The 25,000-nt window shown below is 42.3% G+C and overlaps 1 protein-coding gene across 2 annotated transcripts in view; it reads left to right on the forward strand.

Annotated features, from left to right (window-relative positions):
- Positions 1-25,000, forward strand: part of slc12a2 (solute carrier family 12 member 2) — a 118,215-nt gene that overhangs the window by 13,159 nt on the left and 80,056 nt on the right. For both annotated transcript variants that reach the window (XM_077585619.1, XM_077585618.1), the window contains exons 2-3: positions 13,202-13,321; positions 15,883-15,958. In XM_077585619.1, coding sequence (XP_077441745.1) covers positions 13,202-13,321; positions 15,883-15,958 — 196 coding nt within the window. The remainder of the gene's footprint in view (positions 1-13,201; positions 13,322-15,882; positions 15,959-25,000) is intronic.

Below are 25,000 nucleotides of genomic sequence, written 5' to 3' on the forward strand. Positions count from 1 at the left end.
TGAGCCATGATTGGTCGTTACCTACTTCCTCAGCACAGGGGATGTCATCTTCATTCAACAGCAAGTAAAAAAAAAAAAAGTTTCTAAAGGTATTAATTGTACATGAAAAATAATTGCATCAAATCCATTCTGGGCCAAATATTAACTTTTTACTGCTGAAAATGAGTCAATGAGTCAAGTATCCCTTGAAAACTCCAGTTAAAATATTAAGTGAATAGAAGAAGGTCGTGACTTGTCAGTGTTACAAATTCAAAACTGACCTGTGTGATGAAAGCATTCAATCCTTCTGGTAAATTCACATTTTTCATGACATTCATTCTTTTGAAGCAGTGTTTCATCACTTCTTGCACCCTTGACAAAGTCACTTTGTAATTCAGGACTGCACCAAAACAAAAATCTCATTGTCAGTACCGGTCCATGTCATTTCGTTCGGTCAGCAGGCCTCTCGAAGAGTTTCAGTTCTATAAAAGAACAATGAACAGAGGGGGTTTCAGCCTTACAATGTGGAGATGATATGGATATCTGATCATTTCTCTCTGGGCTTAAGAATCATGTAATACAAGGAAGGGTGCCTGGTGTTGGTGTCCTCTCCACCAACACACCTGATTAATGATCAGGATTGTTATCAGGCTTCTGCAAATCTTGCTGGTCATTGGATTCAGCTGTGTTGGAGGAGGGAGACATGGAAAACAGGCTGGATAGGGTTCTCTAGGACCGAACTTCTGCACCCCTACTGTAATGACTAGGTGCTTACCATCAGTACATTTAAATTTAAAAAAATTACAGATTTGTCTGCTGATGTTTTGCGGCTCTCTCCAGTTATATTTAATCAGTCCAATTTCACACAGTACATTTAGTTGCTTATTTTGTACACATAATTATTGAATTACACAGTGCCCTATTTCTGTCAACACAAAATACAAGAAAACCTAACTGGAGTAAGCTTCCCAAATTGTTTTAGAGTGTTTGGTTTCAGAGCTTCCCTACTCTTACACAACCAAACACAATCCTCTTCTCAGCAAAGCTGAATGGCTGTAGTGGCGTCTGTTTTTCCATCACATGGTGTGCAGCTCAGGAGGAAATGGTTCCAGCTTTACTGACATAAACAGGGGGCTTATTGCCACAAATATATTACATGTGCTTTTTTTTTTTCTGGGCTTGAAATACAAAGACGTAGTGATTTTTGTGCAGGGATATTTTTTATTTATTCATCCCTCAGGTTCTATCCAATATTAAACTTGGTTATAATACTCAGATATGTTAAATAGTAAAACGAGAGCCTTTAATTTAATGTTAATTTCTAGTTGCCACACAAACCAAATGAACTTCATTTAATAAGCTTTATAATTTAACTGGTTACTTTCAATGTAAGGCATAGGGAAAACAAACATTAAAGCTGCATTGTGGAGTTTAAAATGTTAATGTTAAAAGGTTTTTCTACATCATACATGCTCCACCAATGCCCAGATGAGTACAAAGAGCCCTGACTTTTTAACTGTGACTGCGCCTATCAGCTTGTGTTCAGGGCGAACACTCCACATTTTCTTGGGAGGGGGAGGGGTGGAGTAATTACTTGCACAAGATCAGGGATTAAAGTTCTCTGTCGCCCAAATGGATTTCTATCATTTGGAAAAATTGAGAAGACACAAACAGGCGTGCTCTCTTTGACGGACAAAAATGTCAATATTGTTGTTGCACCTCGTCACAATAAAACCGCCCTGACACCTGGAATATGTAGGAAATATTATTTTGTAGGTGTCATGGGAAGTGTTAAATTAATCTTCATGACGTTTGGGAGGAGACAGGAGTTTACTTTTTAGCTAACTTGGCTGGCAGCTGGCAATGTTGGTTAACATTGACAGGCATGAAAATCACGCACCTGTGAAATACCCCATTTAGAAACCAAAATGAGTGATTTATGGGAATCATAGAGATAATTGTGTGTTTTGTAGAGACTGCTACACATAGTGAGTCTATTGCTGGTCGACGCTGCACAGCTAATGTAAGTTAGTGTTTCCTTCCATTCACAAAAAAAAACACCCACACCTTTACTATTTGTAGGGCTAGCCGGTTTTGCCTAAAAATTAAATCTCAGATTTTTTTTTCTCTCTCCCCCTCGCCCACCCGGGTCGGCGGCCATCTTGGCCAATTTATTAGGTACGCCCAGGATTCTCGCCACTCCACTCGCCCAGGGCGGCGGCCATCTTGGCCAATTAATTAGGTACGCCCAGGATTCTCGCCACTCTGCTCGCCCAGGGCGGCGGCCATCTTGGCCAATTAATTAGGTACACCCTGGATTATCGCCACTCTGCCCACCCAGGGCGGCGGCCATCTTGGCCAATTAATTAGGTACGGCAAGGACTCTCTCCCCCTCGCCCACCCCGGTCGGCCTCCATCTTGGCCAATTTATTAGGTACGCCCAGGATTCTCGCCACTCCACTCGCCCAGGGCGGCGGCCATCTTGGCCAATTAATTAGGTACACCCAGGATTCTCGCCACTCCGCTCGCCCAGGGCGGCGGCCATCTTGGCCAATTAATTAGGTACACCCTGGATTATCGCCACTCTGCCCACCCAGGGCATCTTGGCCAATTAATTAGGTACGGCAAGGACTCTCTCCCCCTCGCTCGCCCAGGGCGGCGGCCATTTTGGCCAATTAATTAGGTACGCCAAGGATTCTCTCCCCTCCGCCCCCCCGGGGCGGCGGCCATCTTGGCCAATTGATTAGGTACGCCAAGTATTCTCGCCACTTCGCTCTCTCAGGGCGGCGGCCATTTTGGCCAATTGATTAGGTATCTAAGTGCTATATATTCTTCCACCGATTTTTCCGCAAGAATGCGGCCCGTACCGTAGATTGCACCGGGACAAATGAGGTATCAAACAATGCGGCTCGATCTGACTCGGTGCGGCATTATTTTTCTAGGAATTCCCACTTACCATGGCGACGCAATACCCCAAAAACTACCCCAAAAAGTGCCATAGGAATGAATGGGAAATGGAAAGACAAAATCACACATCAAGCACCTTTTTCCAAGACACGCTGCGCACGCATACGTTATCCGACCGATACGAATTTTAGCTCACTTTGTAGGAATTTTTCCCATCTTTAGCTCAATCTGTCGAAATCTTTTTTAAGGAATGAAAGCTCTCCCCTCTGTGCGGGTTCAAAGACAGTGAGTCATATAGCATTTTAACACACTCTGTTTGGTAATTAGCTAAAGTGCCGGGAAGCAACAAATCTCTTGCCAAAAGTCAAAAGTTTCACTTCAAGTCGTCATCATGGCCACAATCTTTTCTCACTAGACGTCAAATTCTCACATTTTGTAGTCACGAGTGTCTTCTTTCAGACAAACTAACTTTTATTTGGCTAAGGTGTCATTTAGTACTTTTCTTTTCACTTTTTTTTTTCTTTTCTTTTTTCTTTTTTTTGGGAGATCTCAGTATTGATCATTTGACATGTCATCATCATTGTTCTCCCTTTATTTTGTATGTGGGTTTGTGCATGTGTGTGCGTGCGTGCGTGCGTGCGTGAGAAAGAAAAAAAAATAAGAATTCCCATACCGTTCACCTAAACCAAACACTTCAAAATCCAGCCAGAGTCGTGGGGCCGCCAGGAGACCCGAAGAGGGACCAAAGAAAAGAAAGAAAAGCGAAGCCCAGCACCGACCACACACCACCCACCGGGCCACTAACCTTCACCAACCCCAGAGACATCTAAACTCCAACAAATCAGGGAAACCTCAAGGGCCCAAAGGAGAAACTGAGGAAAGGTAGAAAGGACAGACGAAGCAGAGTGAGATCCACAGACACCAGCCTCCACCGAATCAATGACCTGAGGGAGAAACAGATTGTGTCTGAGTCTCGATAGATGCTGGTGTGGTGGATCTAGCATGCATGAAAATCTCCACCAAAGAGGGGAGCCGTCGACCCCCGCCAGGACAGAGCAAGCGCAACACCTCAGGGCCCCCCAGGCCGCGGCCGCGCCAAAGGACGACCCCCGGGCCCCGCAGGGGCCACCGGCCGGAGAGCAAACCCCGGAGCAGGAGCGCCCCCCACCCCAACGCGGCCCGCGCCCCCAACCCAACGCAGCAGGACGGGGCACTGCAGGCCCACCAGGCACCCCACCGGCCCGCAACCCCCGCTCCCCCCACGACATGACTGGCAAATTTCCTCTTAGCGTTATTTGATTGGCAGTTTAAGAAAGTCTTGGCCTGTCGTAAATCGGCTATTTTGCGGTGATTAGTCCGCTTCACTAAGTTCACCCCTTCTATAGATATCCTTTCACTTTTCAATTTGTTTTGTCACTGAAAATAGGCTGTCATCAGCATTCCCTGCCCACTATACTACATTTCATAAGGATTTTATGTCGCAGACAACGCAGATAAGCGTCACGGACGGCGAGTGAAAGTAAGCTTGTCTTCCATTGCGGTAAGTGCTTGCAAGGCGAGTCCGCCTTGGCGAGATAGCGTACATGTTGCAACCACGCAGCGACCGTGCACATTTGTGCTATTCACATAAGCTTGTAAATGTCTATAAGCAATCAGGATAAAATATCCAATTACAGCAGGCTAAAGATTCCTCGCTCCGGCGATTGACCAATATTGGAGCCGTTAAGAGCAAAACGATTATCGCTAGCATTTGAGTTGCCAGTCACGGCAAAATAACCACTGCCTAAACAAATGGCGTGGGGCAACTTGAGCAATATACTTGCGGCTAGGTAGCATGAGTTGCACATACCTGGCTTCTCCCGTTTTCATTAAGTGGTGAAATCGAGTCTTATTAGAGAGGTGCACCGTGTCCGCTTTGGGGATTGCTTTAATTGTGCCCCTTTCTTGTCATACGTGCTTTCTTGTGTTAATGACTCCTCCATGGTAACATGGTACACTATGTTTTTTTTGTTTTTAGCGGGAGTTTGTTTGCTGTTGTTGAGTTCCTCCCGTATGGAGTGTGTGAGGACACAACTAGCATAGCTAAAGCTACAGAAAGAAGCCCATGGGGGTGAAAGCCGCGGGCGCGACCTAACAAAGGAGGGGGTGGTGTGGTGGCGGTTATGTTGTTCAATGTTGTTGTTTTTTTGAATCGTCCACAAAAAAACACTCAAATTAATAAAAAAAAATGTTCAATTGCCCAACCCTAACTATTTGAACACCATTAACTAATTTGCTCCCAAAAACGTATAAATACTCTCTATATTAAATGTTTTAAGTATCCCAAAGACGTATTTATACGTTTAAAAAATAATATTATATATATATATGCTAGAGCATACAGAAGGCTTTGATGCAGCCTCTGAACTGAACAGTGAATGGTTGAAGCAATGGTAGTTATTCTAAAAACGGCCAGCAGGTGGCAACAGAGTAAAAGAGATCAATCAGCGCCATGTTGAAAACAAGCCGATTTACCCACAGTTCTAAACAGATTTGTGAATAATGATGAAACTTAGCTTTTATAGCAATATAACACAACATTCTGTGGGCTTTGCAAAATTAGTCAAAATCCAGTAAAACAGCTAAGAGCGAAGGGGATTGCTTCTGAGAAAAAGGCTGCGAGTAAATGAGTTAACAATAAAAATGGTGTGTGTCGTTCGCCTTCTGTTTACTTTGTTTATGTGCTTAATGGTCACATGCTGGGCTTAGAGTACTCCGGCACGGTGCCGGATTTCCGGCGTAAGAGCCACCAGCGCAATGACAAATCCAGCGAAGTAAACAGTTTACAAATGGAAAATATTGGACACGTCTGGCAAAACACCGCCAATGCAGAGAGAAGGCCAACTTCAAAATAAACCTAATTAAAGTAATATGTGGAGCGCAATGCCAAGAACCGCTTTTATTTTGAATTTTTTTTCCGGGAGCGTTTTGCCAGTTGCGGCGCAATGGATGAATTGACTCGTCCTCCGGAACATTGCCATTGCCTGCCGCGTTCTTATTGCCGGCATAAACTATTCCAAGCAAAGTCAAAAACACAACTTAGTACAGAAATCACGTTCAATCGCCAATTAAGGGCACTAAAAGAATAATTAATTACGCTGACATTGTATTGCACGGTGCCTGTTGCCAGTGTTTCGGGCGTCTACAGTGTTAGCGTGCTAGCGGTACTAGCAGCTGTAGCTATCGGACTACTTTTCAAAGGCAGTCTAATCGACGGGATAATTTGCACACTTGGATGCTGACAGCCGGACACAGTTGCCGTTCCTAGACATCAGTTTAATAAACCGTGCTCCCTCAATTGTGCAGTTGACGGTCGACAAAATGACAACTGTGGTTCTGATGTCACTTTGTCTCACAGACCAAAAACTACTCAACTCAATATTTTATTTAATACAAAGTGCTGTACATGGAGTAAAAATCAGTCATGGAATAAAAACGGGTAAAACAAAATTAACACCAAATAAATTTTCTTAAGTGGGTAAATGAATAAGTCAATAAAATAACACAAGTAGGTAAGTAAATAAAATAAATAAATAACAAAATACAGCAGGCACCATAAAACATTGAAACAATGAGTCTTATGCCGAGTCAAACGCCAAAGAACAAAGATGTGTTTTAAGAGTGGGTAGAGAGGGAGGTTGCCTCAAATTTAACGGAAGGTCATTCCAAAATCCATTCGGAGACATCTTTCTAAAATCTCCCTAACTTTCCAGAGAGGAAAATAATGTGCTGTTAAGCACAATTTAAATTTAAGTAAAAAAATAAAATAAAAATAGTTGATTATCCAGAAATTAACTCTTTGATTGCCAAAAACGTTAAATAACGTTTAGTAAAATCCTACGGAGGACTGCCAAAGACGTTAAAAGACGTTCACTATGTTGTTTTTTTGGGGGGGGACGAGTGGAGGAAAGTCTTGGCCAGCTGTGCTGAAAGTATCAAGCAGATCTAGTTAGTATAATGACTATTTTTGGGCACTAGATGGCAGCGATGACTCTCTTTGGACAAGATTGGGTAGGCGTCAGTAGAAGACGTGAGGCGGAGCTAGAGGGTTGAGGAGAGAATGGCTGAGGAAGCGAAAATGGCGATCGGTTGCAAGCAGCCCACGCTTGAGCATTTTTTTCAAAGACGAAAAGCATCGACCAATGCTAAAGAGTACATTGATGACGACGATGATGATGATGGTGACTCCGAGGTTGACGCCGAAGTTGGAAGCGTTGACGCGGCGGCTATGATCACGTCATAAAGCCTCACCGGCTAGCGATGCTAACGCCGGAAAACGCGGAGCACAACCGAGCACTTCTGCACAGGCGGACATTCAATCGGATGACGAAGAGTACCCTGAGTCCAATGCATATTCATCGGAGGAGTGGGTACAGTCTGATCACAGAGAAGACACTGGTTATGGACTACGATGCCACAATGAATGGAGTGGATAAGATGGATCAGCACATCTACCACCCGGTATAGGAACTGAAGGACATGAGGAAGCCAGACGTAACACCACCGTAACGTCACCGTATCATGATCCTGATAGTAGACTTGATGGCAACATGGGCAAACACACACAGCAGTATATACTTGCTATTTCCCGGGAAAAAAAGCCGGCAAGAAAGTGTGGCGTCTGCACGCGAAGGGGCAATCGCAGTGAAACTAATCTGTTGTGCAAATCCTGCTGCGTCCCCTTGCACGCAGGGGAGTGTTACGAAAAGAAAAACTGTAGTTGAAAAATCCACACAATTGTAATTAGTACCACAGTTGCACACATTTGTAAATAGTTTGCCAAATTGTTTTGTCAAATTGTTGCACTGTTGAATGTAAATAAACGTATTTTGCTATCAAAAAACACTTATTCATTGTTGGTGGTAGTGTTTTATAGAAGTAAAGCACTGTTTAGGTGTTTGTGGCATCATTCATGGAAAAAAAGGTGTCAAATTCACTAGAGTGCATGAAATAATATCGTTTCACAAAAAGCTTGATTTCTCCGTATTTTGTTTCAAAACAGAGCATTTGGGTGAAACTAACCATTTTCTATTGTTGATTACTGAAGAACGGAATAAGGTAGAAACAAACTTTTTTTTCTGATGAAAGATGAGAGTTCAATCTTTCATTTGGTAGTATGTGTGTTTCCATAGTCTAAACACAAAATTTTCTGTGGACCTTGAAAGATCAGTCAAAATGCTTAAATCAGCTGGCACCGACGGCATCCCTTTTCTGAAAACGCTTGGCAGTCAAAGAGTTAAAGTTGGTCGATTATTAGTAAGTGGAAATATATAAATAATGTCTTCTTTACTCATAATTGTTCTTTCACCACGCGAAAATATTATTTGTATCCAAATACCTGATTATTCAATAGAATTTCCCATAGGATATTTGAATACCAAAGTATTCGATAGCTGTAACACTAGAGGGGACTGCAACCCGCAGTGCTATACTGTACTTATACATAATATAAATGGATAATGAAAGAGATTACCTGACGCTTGGGGAAGACTGGCCATCGGGAATTTCATGAGTTTCCCAAATGCCCAGTCCATCTACGCCGACGAATTGAATAGTAATGGCTTGACGTCGCTCGAACAACGAATCGGCACATTGGACACTGTACCACCGCTCCCCGGAAAAAGTTCAGGCTCAGCAATTGTTTTTAACTTTAAACCCTGGTTGTGATGTGTTTAAATTTTTATTGGTTGCTATGTCCATTTTGATCAATCATTTGTGAAGTGACCTTCAAGGCGAGGAACTCAGAGTTATACGAGGCAGGTTTCCGAGACGCGTTGGTAGCTAAAGGTAGCTAAAAAACATGTTGGCTAATGATGCACTTGTCCTAATAATTGCTTATTTTCATATACTAATTTTTTTGTGCTACTGCAAAATGAAAATAGAGACTTCAAGGAGGCTATTTTTGGAGATATAAAATTTTTGCAATATTGCCCTTCCCTGCAAGAAAGTCCATTATTTTCTCCTGTGTAATTGATCCTCGCGTCGTAGAGGCAAAAAACGTTGCTGATAATTTGGTAGCAGCCAGTTCGTCGCGTCATGCTTTGCACATCTCAAGCAAATGTGTTGTTGGAAAATGCTTTTTCCTCGCGATTGTTTAGGCAGTGGGTATTTTGCTGCGACCAACAACTCACCTATGAGCGTTATTTTGCTGTGAATGTCTCTGATTGGTCAATCAGAGGAGTTAGAAATTCTTGGACTACTGTTGAATACCTTGCTTGTAGACATTTACAAGCCGTTATGAATAACACAAATGTGTATGTAGTCACAACATGCCTCATGAGCACTTTTAGCTTAGCATTGCAGTCACGTCAACTAGGTGGAGAGTTGTTATCTTGGCCAAACAATATGCAACCACTTCAGTATTATCCAACCACCATCTGCTTTTTTTTTTTGGCATGAGGAGTGCGTCTAATAACGAGTGCTTCAGCAATGCTCGGTTGAAAATTTTGTTCACTTTTACGCCGAACAACATGAGCTGTTTTCAGCTTATCTTGCTCATGTGTCTTTAGCCTATGTATATTCGGCAGTGTGTTAAAGCTCTAGTTTATGTTTCCTCTTAACTTTAACGGTAACCGTTTTCGTGTATAATTTGCAAAGGATTGTATTTTGCATCATACTTGACCTCTTACCAAACAACCTCCACACAACAAAGGTAGCTCCCACTTTAGGCACTACATCCTCTTTTAAGGCTGAAGATTCGACAGAATTGGCTGCTCACACTCTCTGACATTGTAGTTATGCAATGATGCGTGTGGCGGGACAAGGTGCGGCGCACTTAAAATCGGCACATTCACATATTCACAAACGTTTGAAAATAAATAAATACATTTGTTCGCACCAGCTAATTGGCTTCGGGAACGGACTGCAAAGTCACACACAGCGTCCTGTACAGGTCTGTCGCCACCCGGAAATAGCGGTAAGTTTTTCCGTGTTTAAAACTGTTGATAGCAATAGTGCTAGCATTAGCTAAAGTATTTAGCACGGCCCAAAAAAAGGGGGGAGGGGGGTGCTGCAGGAGAAAGAGTGGCTAACCTGTACTGCAGTACACGACAGTTCTGTCTTTTTTCGACCGCTTAAATGTTGTACACCAAGTGACGCCCCTCTCCTCCGGTGTGCGCAATGACCCCGGGAGCTGCTGCGACCGACCGGTGCAAACTCACACAGTAAAAAGCCACAGAGAAGAGAGATGGACACTCACCCCCGCGTTTGCTGTTTAATTTAAACAGCCGCTTGCTTGCAGCGGCTATTTTTGCTTGCGTCACCACATTACCCTATTTTGGCCATATTCATTCGGCTTTAATTTTATTTTTCGCTGGCCGAATATTCGGTGAATCACTAGTATTTTCACGACCACGTATTATAAGTAGTGTTGTTCCGATACCGTTTTTTGGCTCCGATACGATAGCCAGCTTTGCAGTATTGGCCGATGCTGATACCATACCGATACCCACGTTTTTTTTCTCAACATGAAAAAGCTGTTTTGCCATTGGTTCAAAGCATTCAAGGGCCGATAGGATATATTAGCTCGGCATGCAGTGAACATGTCACACATCAGTGAATGTCGTGCATGAGCAAGACACAAGATGCTGCATCCAAAGTCCTATATTAGCGTCAGAATTAATGGTATTGGCATGTTACTTGTTAGTACTCACCGATATCACTGTTTTATTGCATTATCGGGGCCTCTGCCGATACCAGTATCGGTATCGGAACAACACTAATTATAAGGCGCAGTCACAGTTACTATTTCTGTGTTTAACACACACATAAGGCGCACCGCACGATTGGGCGCACGCACAATTAAACATACGCTAGCTTTAAAACATATGGTAGCATGCTATTATGCTAAAACATATGCTAGTGCTAGCGCATGTTTTTAAAAAGGCAGCGAACGGAACAAAACTAAGTTCGGTTGAAGTTAACAATGTAAACAGTGAGTTCAGTTGTACTTGAAGTACTTGAAGCGTTGCTTTTGATCAATTCCTAATCCAGAAATCAGTCACAGTCCTCATGATCTTCTGTATCAGAAACAAACAACTGGGCAAGTTCTCCATCAAACACGCCGTCTCATTGTCAGTCAGACTCGTTGTTGTGTCCTCGGAAATGATGCCGGCTTTTGCGTTCGCCCAAGCATTCACGATCCAGTGACAAATTGTGGCATAACTTGCACGGTGCTCCCTCCCAGTCTTGGTAAAGCTGTGTTCGCCAGCCTCCTGGAATGATAGCAAGCTATGCGCTCATTTGCCGAACTTTTTTTTCACAGCGGCCGAGAGATGTGCACATTTGAGTCACTGAGATAAGGAAGGAAAGGTGATGCGTGGGGAAAAACAATCTGGTGTCTTTAGTATGTGGTGTGATCTGTTTAGCTACACTGTGTAGACTTGCACTACTTCAAAGTGACTTTTGCGATATATTTTGCTGTAAGTGCACGTTGTTCAATAAAGCATTTAAAATGAAAGGAAAAAAAAGGAAACAATACACTACTCTATGTAGTAGTTTAGCCCGGTCACCCCTTTGCATTTGGGATGTTCCATCTCCCTCACTCCCTGAGAGCAGACTGCTCTGTTACAGAGGGACCTGTCAATCAAACAATTAACTTGTAAGTGGCCCGTTAAGTTCTGAAACAAGCAAAAAAGAAAAAAATAAGGACACATGCTCACTGAACATGCATGCTTTAGCACCATGACATAAGTTTGAACACAACAAATTACGATTGGCAGAGCGAAAACGTGCGGGTGGGGGGTTGTTGCAGGGGGAGAGGGAGAGGAGGGGCTAGAGAACTCGTCACAAAGTTGACTCTTCCGTGCTCTCATGTCTGTCCTCAGTCAGGTCCGCCTTTCTTGTATATAAGCAATAAGCGCGGGAAGTCCTCTCACACAGACAGTCAGGTTTTGGACCTTGGTCCACACTCACGATTAGGCGCACCGTAGAAAACGCCTTATAGTCGTGAAATTACGGTAATTTGTTTTAACTAGGGGTGTCAGTCGATTAATTTTTTTAATCGTAATTAATCACATGACTTCAGTAACTAACTCAGGATTAATCGCACATTTTATATCTGTTCTAAATGTATAATAAAATGTACAATATATATATTTTTTAATTTGCATACTCATGTTAACATAAAAGTGGTGGGAATTTTTTTTTTGTTTATCTATGCCCATAGGGTCTGAGAGTTGTAGCAACCTCGCTCGGTGCTAATCGCTAACAGGCAAGTGCATTCTTTCAAAGCAGGGAAACGATGGTGATGCTACACAGTCCAAATGTCTCCTCCACTCTTAACTGCTCCTTAAACATTGTGCAGTACAGTGCATTTCTATTAGGTAATTTTGACAAGGCATTGCGACTGGAATTTTCCCAGTACAGGCATTCCAAATAACGGGCAGTCGTTAATTGAGCGTTTAAAAAATTAGTGGCGTTAAAGGAACTTTAAATTAACTATATTAAAGCACTAATTTTGGCACCCCTATTTTTAACATTGTCAAAGTATGTTCTTTTAGTAATTTTGTAAGCTACTTTAGTTTTCTCTGTTTTGCTTCTTAATGTCATTAACTGTTGTGTATTTTTTATGCTTGTTAGTGTTGTGTCTTTGCGTGTGTGAAGCACAATGAGTTGCCTTGTATATGACACGTGCTATAGAAATAAAATTGCCTTGCCTTGCCTTAGTTGTCTATGAAATGTCCCGAAACACTGTTGTGCATAATTTGAAACAGTGCATTTCAAAAAAACTATTCTTGAAAAAAAATACTGTTATTATTAAGAGGTTTGTTTGGACACATTCAAATTATTCTCCAACAGTGGATGACCTGAAAATGATGCTGTATCATTTGCACAGACTATTTAGAAAAATCAGAGAAATCCATTATTTGCATAATAATTTGGTATGCAGTGTATTGCCACTACTTCTTCTGCTTCCACTTATTCTTCTACTTTCTTTTGGCGGGTGGATATGCCAACCGCCAAAAGAAAGTTGATACAGTCAGAGAACGGTGATTTTGTGTGCCATTCCAAGCTCTAAGTGTAATGTACTGTATACAAGTCACACCTGAGTGAAGTCGCCGGACCAAATTTCAGACTATATAAAAAAACGTGTGACTTATAGAATGTAGAGACTGTAAAAGAAAAAGATGTGTTGAGGATTTCATCTGCAGGTTTTCAAATTTTCATCATTATGTTATAAATTGCAGTTGCATTAGCTGTCCAACTTTATTAGTCCCTCAACAATTCTCCCTCCATATCTCTCACTCTTTTTGTTTGTTTGTTTTGTCTTTGTCAGGAACCTTTTGAAGATGGGTTTGCCAATGGTGATGAGCTGACCCCAGCTGAGGAAGCTGCAGCAAAGGAAGCCGCTGAATCTAAAGGAGTTGTCAAGTTTGGCTGGATTAAAGGAGTTCTGGTGTGTTGCCTTACATTATTATACATATCTCCTAGGGGTGTGAATTGCCTAGTACCTGGCGATTGGATTCGTATCACGATTCATAGGTCATGATTCGATTCGATACCAATTAATCCCGATACGAATCTATAAATTGATTTATTGCGATTTTTTTTTTTTTACTCACATTTTGAAAATACTAATCAGTAAACTTGTACATGTACACTGTAAGATTTGTATCAAAATGTATTTATTTATCTGAAAATTCAGGCGTATAACTGAGCCACTGCATTTAACAAACAGGTTGCAGTCTGTGTCATGTTTGAACAGCACTGAAATAAAATATTAAGGCTTAATGTTCCATTAATATAACATTCTACCATGCTTAATGTGTGAATACTAACCCTAATTACGACGTTTTGTTGAATATTCCCATAAAAAAATTGATGTTTAAAAATCGATTCGGCCGCATATCAAATCAATTCCAGAATTGCGCGCTGTAATATCGTGATATATTGCCGAATCGATTTTTTCTAACACCCCTAATATTTCCCCAAATAGATGGGGTCAGAACACAGTGCATCAGCCATGCACTGAAGACGGAAGCCCGTCTGTGATGCACGCCAAGTTAAATCCTTTTCGTATAAACAAATAATAATAATATCGTAGTGATATCCTAGCCATGTTAACAGCCATCTAACCTAACTAGCGCTATTTGCAGTGTATCCTCTTTCAGCCGGATTCCTCTCTTTGTCCCATTCACTGAAACGTGTTGTGACCCACTCGGTGCATTTGGGTAATGCAGACTGCACGCTTATCTATTTCATCCAGTGGTACATGTGGAGCTATGAATGCAGTTAGGTACTGTTGTAAAACCCTATTTTATATGGCCAGTTGGGTCTTGAATTATCTCCATTTTAAAACGTGGAACCATATTTATTGTGTTTTTGAAGAAAAAGCAGGCTCATCACTCATATCACTCATGCCATCTAACCAATAGATGTTTGTAATAATTAAATGTTTTAAGTGTCCCAAAGACATATTTCTAAGTTTTTTATGCTTTTTTATTAGGGATGCACGAAAATGAAAATGTTTGGCCAAAACCGAAAATGAAAAATGCTTGGTCGATATAATACTATTAGAAAATATTTATTTAGCACTGGCATTTTAACAAAGCACAATATAAATTGAAATGTGCCCACACAGCAGACATGTTGGCTAATTGTCCATTAAACACCAAACGAGGGTTGAGCATTTTCTGGCGGTGCAATTGCACTTTATAGTCAATGTAGTTCGCACAGGCGGGCACGGATGCGTGCGGTGGGACAAGGTGCGGCGGGACAAGGTGCGGCGCACTTAAAATCGGCATATTCACCAACGTTTAAAAAATAATAAATACATTTGTTAGCACTAGCTAATCGGCTTCGGGAATGAACTGCAAACTCACACACAGCGTCCTGTACAGGTCTGTCGCCACCCGGCGATAGCGGTAAGTGTTTTCATGTTTAAAACTGTTGATAGAAATAGTGCTAGCATTAGCTAAAGTATTTAGCACAGAAAAAAATAAAAAAATAAATAATCGACCCGCTTAAATGTTGTACACCAAGCGACGCCTCTCTCCTCTAGTGTGCGCAATGAACCCCGGGAGTGTCAGAGGCGGACACTCACCCCCGCATTCGCTGTTTAATTCAAACAGACGCTTGCTTGCAGCAGTTTTTTGCTCCACACCACCACACCACAACCTATTTCGGCCATATCTTTCAGCTTTAATATTATTTTCGGTGGCCGAATATTTAATGCATCACTATTTTTTTATGCTAAAGCATACAAAAGGCTTTGATGCAGCCTCTCAACTGCAAAGAACGATTGAAGAAATGGTAGTTATTACACAAACGGCCAGCATTAGAGCATAGGAAATATACCAGGGTCATGTTGAAAAACCCATCAATTACTCAGAATTCTAAATGGATTTGTGAATAATGATGAAACTTAGCTATATTCTCATGCTTATTGCTGCAAAAACGGAAAGAGATAGAAATATACTTTTTTCCTGATGAAAGAAGAAACTTTAATCTTTCTTTTGGTAGGTTTCATGTTTTTATAGCAATACAACACAATATTCTGTGGGCCTTGCAAAATCAGTCAAAATCCAGTAAAACAGCCGGGAGTGAAGGGAATTGCTTCTGTGAAAATGGCTGGGAGTGAATGAGTTAAAAATAAGTAATATTATTGTAATGTTGAAAAGACTAATATTTGTTCTGCTGTTGTAATGTGATGTTGATTATAATTAAATTAATTTGTACGTAGAAACCATTTACCACTAAAGCAAAATTCTAAATTGATTGCAGATCAACAACTTAAATGCACATACAGTATTCAATTCCATTATATTGCCGCTTAACAGTTGATAAGATGAATGTCAACTTTGTGATGTTGGATTGCCCAGTTATGTGTTCTCCTTCGTTATTACTTTGATAGCCAATGCACCACTGTTTTTTTGTGTGTGTGTCTTCCAATTTTATTCCCAAAAACTAACATTTGCTGTTTGGAATGAAGCATTTTGTAACCCTGTTTTTTTGCAGGTCCGCTGTATGTTGAACATATGGGGTGTGATGCTCTTCATTCGTATGTCCTGGATTGTGGGCCAGGCTGGAATTGGTAAGCAATTCTTTCTTTTGTCAAAATTGGCATAGTACAGAGGAACCGTTTTTTTTAAATTATTTTTTTGTTTTTGTTTTAAGTTATTCTACTGCTTTTCACTGTTAGTATATAGTATAGTTTTAGTACAATTATATTAACATTAAGCACATTTTCAACCTTCATAAAATATTTTCAGAACTCTTCTGATAAACCATCGACTAGTTGAATGGTACGTTTGTCATTGCTTTAGGGGTTCTGTATCATTTTTACTGGCACTAAACAACTTTGAGGAGGTTGGCAGGAACCCTGCCACACAAAAAACAAATGAGCTGACTTCTTTACGGCATACGTCACTTCCGCCTTTCTCCATTCATCACAAAGACGGCAGTCGATTTGATCGTCTCTACACGATCACTGTTGTCATGTCAGAAGCTGCAACACAACTAAAGAAATGAAAAGTTTTGTCTGGGGAGACAAAAGAAAAAGGGAGGCCATCCTGATAAAAGGACAGTCAAGGATCAACATTGGCCCGGCTTGCACTCGCTGCTGGGAAGTCTAAAATGATGCTATGCGCTGGTCCTAATGGGAAATGTGGTCTTCCTTCAGGCAAAACACTACCGGTGGAAATAAGCATTTATACTATAACCTGGCACCAAGCACCTTTTCTGACTTTGTTTTGGTCAATGTGGTGTTGTGCTCTGTCCCTTTTCAAATAAATGCATACCATACCATACCATACCGCTTTTGTCCATATGGTAGCACCATAAACAACGAAAACTTAAATTTCTTAAGTTTTGCTTTACACAGCTATAGTATCGAAGTCCACATTTTGGTATCGTGACAACACTGCAACAGTGTGATGGTGTACTGCTTCACCGTCGTGAGCTGCCACATGGTAGACCAGAAGTTCCTCCCAATTATTCCAACCAATGTTCCCTTTAAGCTGCAAGTGTGAGAAATTGCACACTGCTCACACCCTTTCATTGTACAGCATATCTATGCAGGGCATTAAAAGAATTCCAACCTGAGTTGTATTTACGAGCAAGTGCACCAAGAATGCCTGAGGCGCATTGCGATCCACCCGCCACCTTCTTGGCATCCTCTCCTCGCCAGCCTATGGCAACAGAGGCGGGATGCCCCGCGAGCATGCGGCGGGCCTTCCGGCAAACGCTGCGTTTCTCATGCCCTTCGAGTGAGGCCACAGCGAGACAGCAGCCACTGCTGCTGCAGCAACCACGAAGGTCCCCCGCCCGCCGGCCGTCCACGCTTCTCCTTGCCCGGCACCCACCAGTCAGCCAAGCCCTGGATCTGAACCTGGTTGATCCTGCCAGTATGGACTCACCATTGTAGTTCAATTTCTCTACAATTGCCATCGAAATACAGTGGAACCCTGGAGTTTGAACGTCTCGGAACTCGTACAAATCGGACTTCAGCCCAAAAATCTGAGTTAAAAATGCCTCAGTTTGCCTCATTTTTGGAGTTTGAAGACCCAAGCAAAGCAAGCTAAGGTGAACATACCTTGAAAACGGGTAGCCGAGTGAAGCGGAGCCGAGCAATGCCGAATGCTCACGTTGTGGTAGTTGAGACGATGAGGAGAGAGAGCAATGATGATGACATGTCGAATCGGTAAGATTACCGAATAAACAATACTGAGCTCTCACAGGAAAAAAAAGAAGGAAGGAGGTTATCGCACCGTTGTAACTACCGTGACTGCTAATGTCAATACTGGCATGAGGACCCCCCTTAGCTGTTCAACATCGTGCCTGACGTTAAACAACGCACGCAAGGAGCTCTTAGTAGTCTAACAATATGCCCAATGTAAAATACACAAACTCAGCACTGAACTAAAGCTAGCGTTAACATAGCATTTATCATCCACTGATGCCATCACACCTCAACAAACAGGTAAGGTATTTTTTTATTGTTTAACTCTTTCACTGCCAGACGTTTTCAGAAACGGGTTGTCGCCAGTGCCAGCCGATTTAAGCATTTTGACTGATCTTTCAAGGTCCACAGAAAATGTTGTGTTTGGACTATGGAAACACACATACTACCAAAGGAATGATTGGACTCTCATCTTTCATCAGAAAAAAAAGTTTGTTTCTACCTTATTCTGTTCTTCAGTAATCAACAATAGAAAATGGTTACTTTCACCGAAATTCTTTTGAAACAAAAAACGGAGAAAAACAGCTTTTTGTGAAACGATGTTATTTCATGCTCTCTAGTGAATTCTACACTTCTTTTTGTCCATGAATGATGCCACAAACACCTAAATAGTGCTTTACTTCTGTAAAACACTTTCACCAACAATGAAAAAGTGTTTTTAGATTGCAAAATACATTTATTTCCATTCAACAGTGTAACAATTTGACAAAACAATTTCGCAAACTATTTACAAATATGTGCAACTGTGGTACTATTTACAATTATGTGGATGTTTTAAATACAGTTTTTCTTTTTGTAACGCTCTCCTGCGTGCAAGGAGAAGCCAGGACTTGCACAACAGTTTACTTTCACTTTCGCATTTGTCCGTTTCGCGTACAAACGTTACACTTTCTTGACGGCCTTTTTTTTCGGGGAATAAATAGCAAGTAGCAGACTGTACACACTCCGATGAATATGCATTGGACTCGGGGCACTCTCCGTCGTCCGATTGAACGTCCGCCTGTGCGTGCTCGTTTGTGCTCCGCGTTTATGACGCCGTCATAGCCGCCGCGTCAGCGGTTCCAATTTCGCCGTCAAGCTCGGATTCACCTTCATCATCATTGATGATGATCATCGTCGTCATCAATGTGCTCTTTTAGCGTTGGTCGATGCCTTTAGTCTTGTAAGTGTAGAGCTGCTTGCAAACGGGGCGACATTCTCCGTGTGCTCCTCCTCAGCCATCTAGCTCTCCCCCCCCACGTCTCCTACTGCCGCGTCAATGCTTTCCAACCACGGAGTCATCATCATCATCGATGATGATCATCGTCGTCATCAATGTGCTCTTTATCGTTGGTCGATGCTTTTCGAATTTGAAAAAAATGGCTCGGGCGTGAGCTGCCGCAACCGGTCGCCATTTTTCCTTTGTCTAACATTCTCATCTCCTGCTCGACGCTCTAGCTCCGCCTCTACTGACGCCCACCCGATCTTGTCAAAAGACAGTCATTGCTGCCCTCTAGGGGCCAAAAATAGTCTTTAGGCACAACAGACCTAATTGAAACTTTCACCAGAGATGCGGAAGGCTTCCCCCCACCCGTTTCCCCCAAAAAAATTAAAAAATTGGATGACGTCATTGGCAGCGCTCCGTAGGTTTTTACTTGACATCTTTAAACGTCAGTGGCAGTGAAAGAGTTAATTACTGTACTGTACTGTAAATGTAAAAAACATAAATAGAAATTAAAATAGAAAATTTCTGTTTTTGGAGCTTGGGAACGGATTCATTGCATTTACATTATTTTCTATGGGAAAAAATGTTTCGGAGGTTGAACATTTCGTACTTCGAACTCTTCGCAGGAATGAATTATGTTCAAACTCAGAGCTACCAATGTAGTTGTAAAAGCACTCTTGGCACTTGATACGGATCTGTAATATCAAACCTGTCCAGCATGCACATGTACCTTTGTTTTGTGGAAAACACTGCTTCACTTTTATATTTTTATGCAGGATCATGAGTAATCGGTGGCAACAATGAATACACAGAGACTGATATACTGTGCTAGAATAATTGTGTCCTTTATTCCCCCCAAACAGCAATCAACACACTTCAACGCTAAGCAGTATAATATAATCTCATCAGCGCTTACCTTGACACTAGACCGGACAGCCGACGGTCCGGGTAAAACGAGCTGCTTAACGGCTGAGCGAACGTACCCTTCCCTCAGCTGACTACCCAAACCACGCGCCGCTCCATCTTTTATTCTTTAACAAGGAGGGATGAGCTTGAGAAGCCGGGCTGGCCAAGCCCTCTCCCAGGCACCCTTTCTATGAGTCGTGTCCTGCTTCGAAAACATGTTTCTGAAATAGGGAGGACTGCAGGTGTCCTGCTTCGAAAACATGTTTTCGAAATAGGGAGGACTGCAGTATAAACAAGGCATTCAACTTAAGCTTTCCCAGGCTCGATTCCGCCAACAGTTCAGCCTTATATAAGAGGTTACATGAGGACATATCAAACCATGGTTATTTTCCATTCTACCTTATTTAGGGCTATCAAACTTAAAGCTTTAAATATTTAACTCTGCTTTAACGATAAAACAGAGTTAACTTGACAGCCCTAATCTCATTATGTCCTTTTCATAAAAGTGAGATGTGAATTCACTTCGACAGGATCTTCTTCTTTTCCTGTCGGCTTTTCCCTTCAGGGGTCGCCAGAGCGAATCAGTTGCCTCCATATTACCCTGTCTTCTGCATCTTCTGCTCTCACACCAACTACCTTCATGTCATCTTTAACTAGATTTATAAACCTTGGTCTTCCTCTAGATGTCCTGCCTGGCATTTGGAAACTCAGCATCCTTCTGCCTCCTGTCTTTTCCTCAGTGGCATTGTCTCCAGACCAAACCACATTGCTGGCCTCACCAGTTTTATAAACCTTTCCTTTCGTTTTAGCTAAAACTCTTCTATCACACATCACACCTGACACTTTTCTCCACACGTTCCAGCCTGCCTGCACACGCTTCTTCACTTCTTTTCCACGCTCTTCATTGCTCTGGACTGTTGACCCTAAATACTTAAAACTCCTCCACCCTCTTGGTCTCTTCTCCCTGTGGCCTCACTCTTTCACTTGGGTCCCTCCCTTTCACACACAGATACTCCGTCTTACTACGGCTAACCTTCATTCCCCTCCTTTCCAGGGCAAACATCCACACCTCCACCTTTTCCCTGCTCTCACTACAGATCACAATGTCATCAGCAAACATCACAGTCCATGGAGATTCCTGTCTAACCTCGTCTGTCATCCTGTCCATTACCATAACGAACAAGAAGGGGCTCAAAGCTGATCCCTGATGTAGTCCCACTTCCACTGAACTCCTCCGTCACACCTACAGCACACCTCACCACTGTCTTACAGTTCTCATACATGTCCTGCACCTTCTGAACATACTTCTCTGAAACTACAGACTTCCTCATACAAAACCACAGTTCCTCTCTGGGCACCCCGTCATAAGCTTTCTCTAGATCTACAAAGACACAATGCAGCTCCTTCTGACCTTCTCTATACTATTATATATATTATTCCTCTGTATTTGCCACAACTCTGCACGTCTCTCTTGTTCTTAAAAATGGGCACCAGCACACTTCTCCTCCATTCCTCAGGCATCTTCTAACTATCTAAGATCCTGTTAAACAACCCAGCCAGAAATTCTACTGCGACCTCTCCTAGACACTTTCATACCTTCACAGGAATATCATCAAGACCAAGTGCCTTTCCACTCTTCAATTTCTTCAATGCCCTTCTCACTTCATCCTTACTAATCTTTGCTACTTCCTGGTCCACAACAGTCACGTCTTCTACTCTTCGTTCTCTCTCATTTTCCTCATTCATTAACTCATCAAAGTACTCTTTCCATTTTCCCATCACACTATTGGCATCTGTCAACAAACTTCCACCCCTACTCTTTATTACCCTAACCTGTTGCACGTCCTTCCTATCTCTTTCTCTTTGCCTTGCCAACCTGTATAGATCAGTCTGTCCCTCCTTAATGTCCAACCTAGCATACAAGTCATCTAAGCCCCTTGTTTGGCCTTTGCCACTTCTACTTTTACCCCTGTCTACTTTCTTCAGTCCTCTCAGTGTCCCACTTCTTCTTAGCTAACCTCTTTCTCTGGGTCCACTTCTGCACCTCCTCATTCCACCACCAAGTCAACTATCTCCTTTCCTTTCAGATGACACAGCAAGGACTCTCCTACCTGTCTCCCTGATCACATTTGCTGTAACACTCTTCCTTTTTCAGCTTCCACCATTTTGTCCTCTGCTTCCACCATTTTCGTCCTCTGCTCTGCCTTTGTCTTCCTTAACGCCAGTCATCCTACACACATCCTATGCTGTCTGGCTACACTATCACCTACCACCACTTTGCAGTCGCTGATCTCCTTCAGATTACACCGTCTACACAAGATGTAGTCTACTTGTGTACTCCTACCTCCACTCTTGTAGGTTACGCTATGTTCCTGCCTCTTTTGGAAGAAAGTATTCACAACAGCCATTTCCATTCTTTTTGCAAAGTCAACCACCATCTGTCCTTCTGTGTTCCTCTCCTGGATACCAAAGTTGCCCATCACCTCCTCATCACCTGTTTCCTGCACCAACATGTTCATTGAAGTCTGCAACAATGACAACTCTCTTACTTCTAGAGATGATCTGCATCTTTTCATCAAGGTCCAACCAAAAGCTCACATCCTACCTGTGGCGCATACCCACTAACAACATTGATCATCACACCTTTGAGTCCTAGCTTCAGGCTCATCACTCTGACACTCTTTTTACCTCCAGGACGGTCCTAACAAACTCCTCCTTCACGATAATTCCTACTCCATTTCTCTTCTTATCTACACCATGATTGAACAACTTGAACCCTGCTCCTAAACTTCTAGCTTTGGTCCCTTTCCACCTGGTCTCCTGAACACACATTATTTCCACCTTCCTCCTCTGCATCATGTCAACCAACTCTCTACCTTTTCCTGTCATAGTTCCAACATTCAAAGTCTCTACTCTCAGTCTCAGACTCTTGGTGTTCCTCTTCTCTTCTCTTCTCTTCTCTTCTCTTCTCTTCTCTTCTCTTCTCTTCTCTTCTCTTCTCTTCTCTTCTCACACCTTCCTCTCCTGCCTCGACCGATCCGGCATGGAAGTTATATATTTGATTCGCATGTTTGATTTGGCCAAAGTTTCAAGTTAGGCACACTTAGCAAATGACAATGTAAGTTGGCCGCCAGTGGTTTGACTTTTCGCCATGGCGAGTAAGCGACATTGTGAGTCCATAGAAGTCTGTGGATGTTGCTCACCATGGTCCAAGGAATGCTCAGGGAGTTTTGTGTGAATGCTCAGAGACGTGGGAAATTGGAGGGAACATTGCTTCCAGGTATGTATCGTCAGACTCTAATGCAGCCCATGCCTCTTCCAGAGTGATAGAGTGAGACCATTCTGTGTATATACATATATACAAGTTTTAAATTAAATTGAAATTTACTTTGGTTACTTACAATCATTACTTAAGTTAAGTTAAAGTACCACTGACAAACCCACTTAAGTGGGGCAGAAATTCGCTCTCCCCATTTGACCCATCACCTGAGGGCGCGATGAGCAGCAGCAGGGCCATTTGGTGATCTAACCCCCCAATTCCAACCCTTAATGCTGAGTATCAAGTAGGGCGGCAATGGGTCCCATTTTTATAGACTTTGGTACAACCTGATAAGTGATTGAACCCACAACCTCCTAGTCTCAGGCCGGACACTCTACCACTAGGCCTTTTGAAGTGAAACAAGATTAATAAATGAAGTAGTGGCCTACTGACAGACACGTGGAAGGATTTACAGGGTGACACAAAAAAAAACACCTAAACTTAACCCTTTGACCGCCAAAAACGTTTAATAACGTTTAGTAAAATCCAAATGAGTGACGCCAAAGACGTTAACTATGGGGTTTTTTTGGAAACTGGTGGAGGAAAGCCTTGGCCAGCTGTGCTGAAAGTATCAAGCAGACCGAGTTAGTATAATGACTATTTATGGGCACTAGATGGTAGCGATGACTCTCTTTGGACAAGATCGGGTAGGAGTCAGTAGTAGAAGACGGCTAGAGTGAGGCGGAGCTAGAGTGTTGAGGGCAGAATGGCTGAGGAAGCGAAAATGGCGACCGGTTGCAAGCAGCTCACGATTGAGCATTTTTTTCAAAGACGAAAAGCATCGACCAGTGCTAAAGAGCACATTGATGATGATGATGGTGACTCCGAGGTTGATGCCGAAGTTGGAAGCGTTGACGCGGCGGCTTCGATCACGTCGTAAAGCCTCACCGGCTCGCGATGCTAACGCCGGAATACGTGGTGCACAACCGAGCACTTCTGCACAGGCGGACGTTCAATCGGACGATGAAGAGTACCCTGAGTCCAATGCATATTCATCGGAGGAGTGGGTACAGTCTGATCACGGAGAAGACACTGGTTCTGGACTACGATGCCACCATGAATGGAGTGGATTAGATGGATCAGAACATCTCTTACCACCCGATATAGGAACTGAAGGACATGAGGAAGCCAGACGTAACACCAGGTCACCGTATCATGATCCTGAGAGTAGACTTGATGACAACATGGCCAAACACACTGCAGTATATACCTGCTACTCCCTGGAAAAAAAGGCCGGCAAGAAAGTATAGGGTCTGCACGCGAAGGGGCAATTGCAGTGAAACTAATCTGTGGTGCAAATCCTGGTCCCCTTGCACCAATATACCACACAAAAAGAAAAACTGTGTAGTTGAAACATCCACACAATTGTAAATAGTACCACAGTTGCACACATTTGTAAATAGTTTGCCAAATTGTTTTGTCAAATTGTTACACTGTTGAATGTAAATAAACTTATTTTGCTATCAAAAAACACTTTTTTATTGTTGGTGGTAGTGTTTTACAGAAGTAAAGCACTGTTTAGGTGTTTGTGGCATCATTCATGGGAAAAAAAAGGTGTCAAATAGACTAGAGGGCATGAAATAATATTGTTTCACAAAAAGCTTGATTTCTCCGTATTTTGGTCCAAAACAGAGCATTTGGGTGAAACTAACCTATTTTCTATTGTTGACTACTGAAAAACTGAATAAGGTTGAAACAAACTTTTTTTTTCGATGAAAGATGAGAGTTCAATCTTTCATTTGGTAGTATCTCTGCCATAGTCCAAACACAACATTTTCTGTGGACCTTGAAAGATCAGTCAAAATGAGTCAATCAACAACAATCTTTTCTGAAAATGGTTGGCCCTCAAAGAGTTAAATAACTTTAGAAATAATTAATAAATTATTTTTATTTTTCAGATTTACCAAGAAGAATTAATGTTCTAAGAGTCTACCAAATTTGACCTTTGAGATGCCATGGACCAGGA

Source organism: Vanacampus margaritifer, chromosome 14 (genome assembly GCF_051991255.1).
Source record: "Vanacampus margaritifer isolate UIUO_Vmar chromosome 14, RoL_Vmar_1.0, whole genome shotgun sequence".
NCBI lineage: Eukaryota > Metazoa > Chordata > Actinopteri > Syngnathiformes > Syngnathidae > Vanacampus > Vanacampus margaritifer.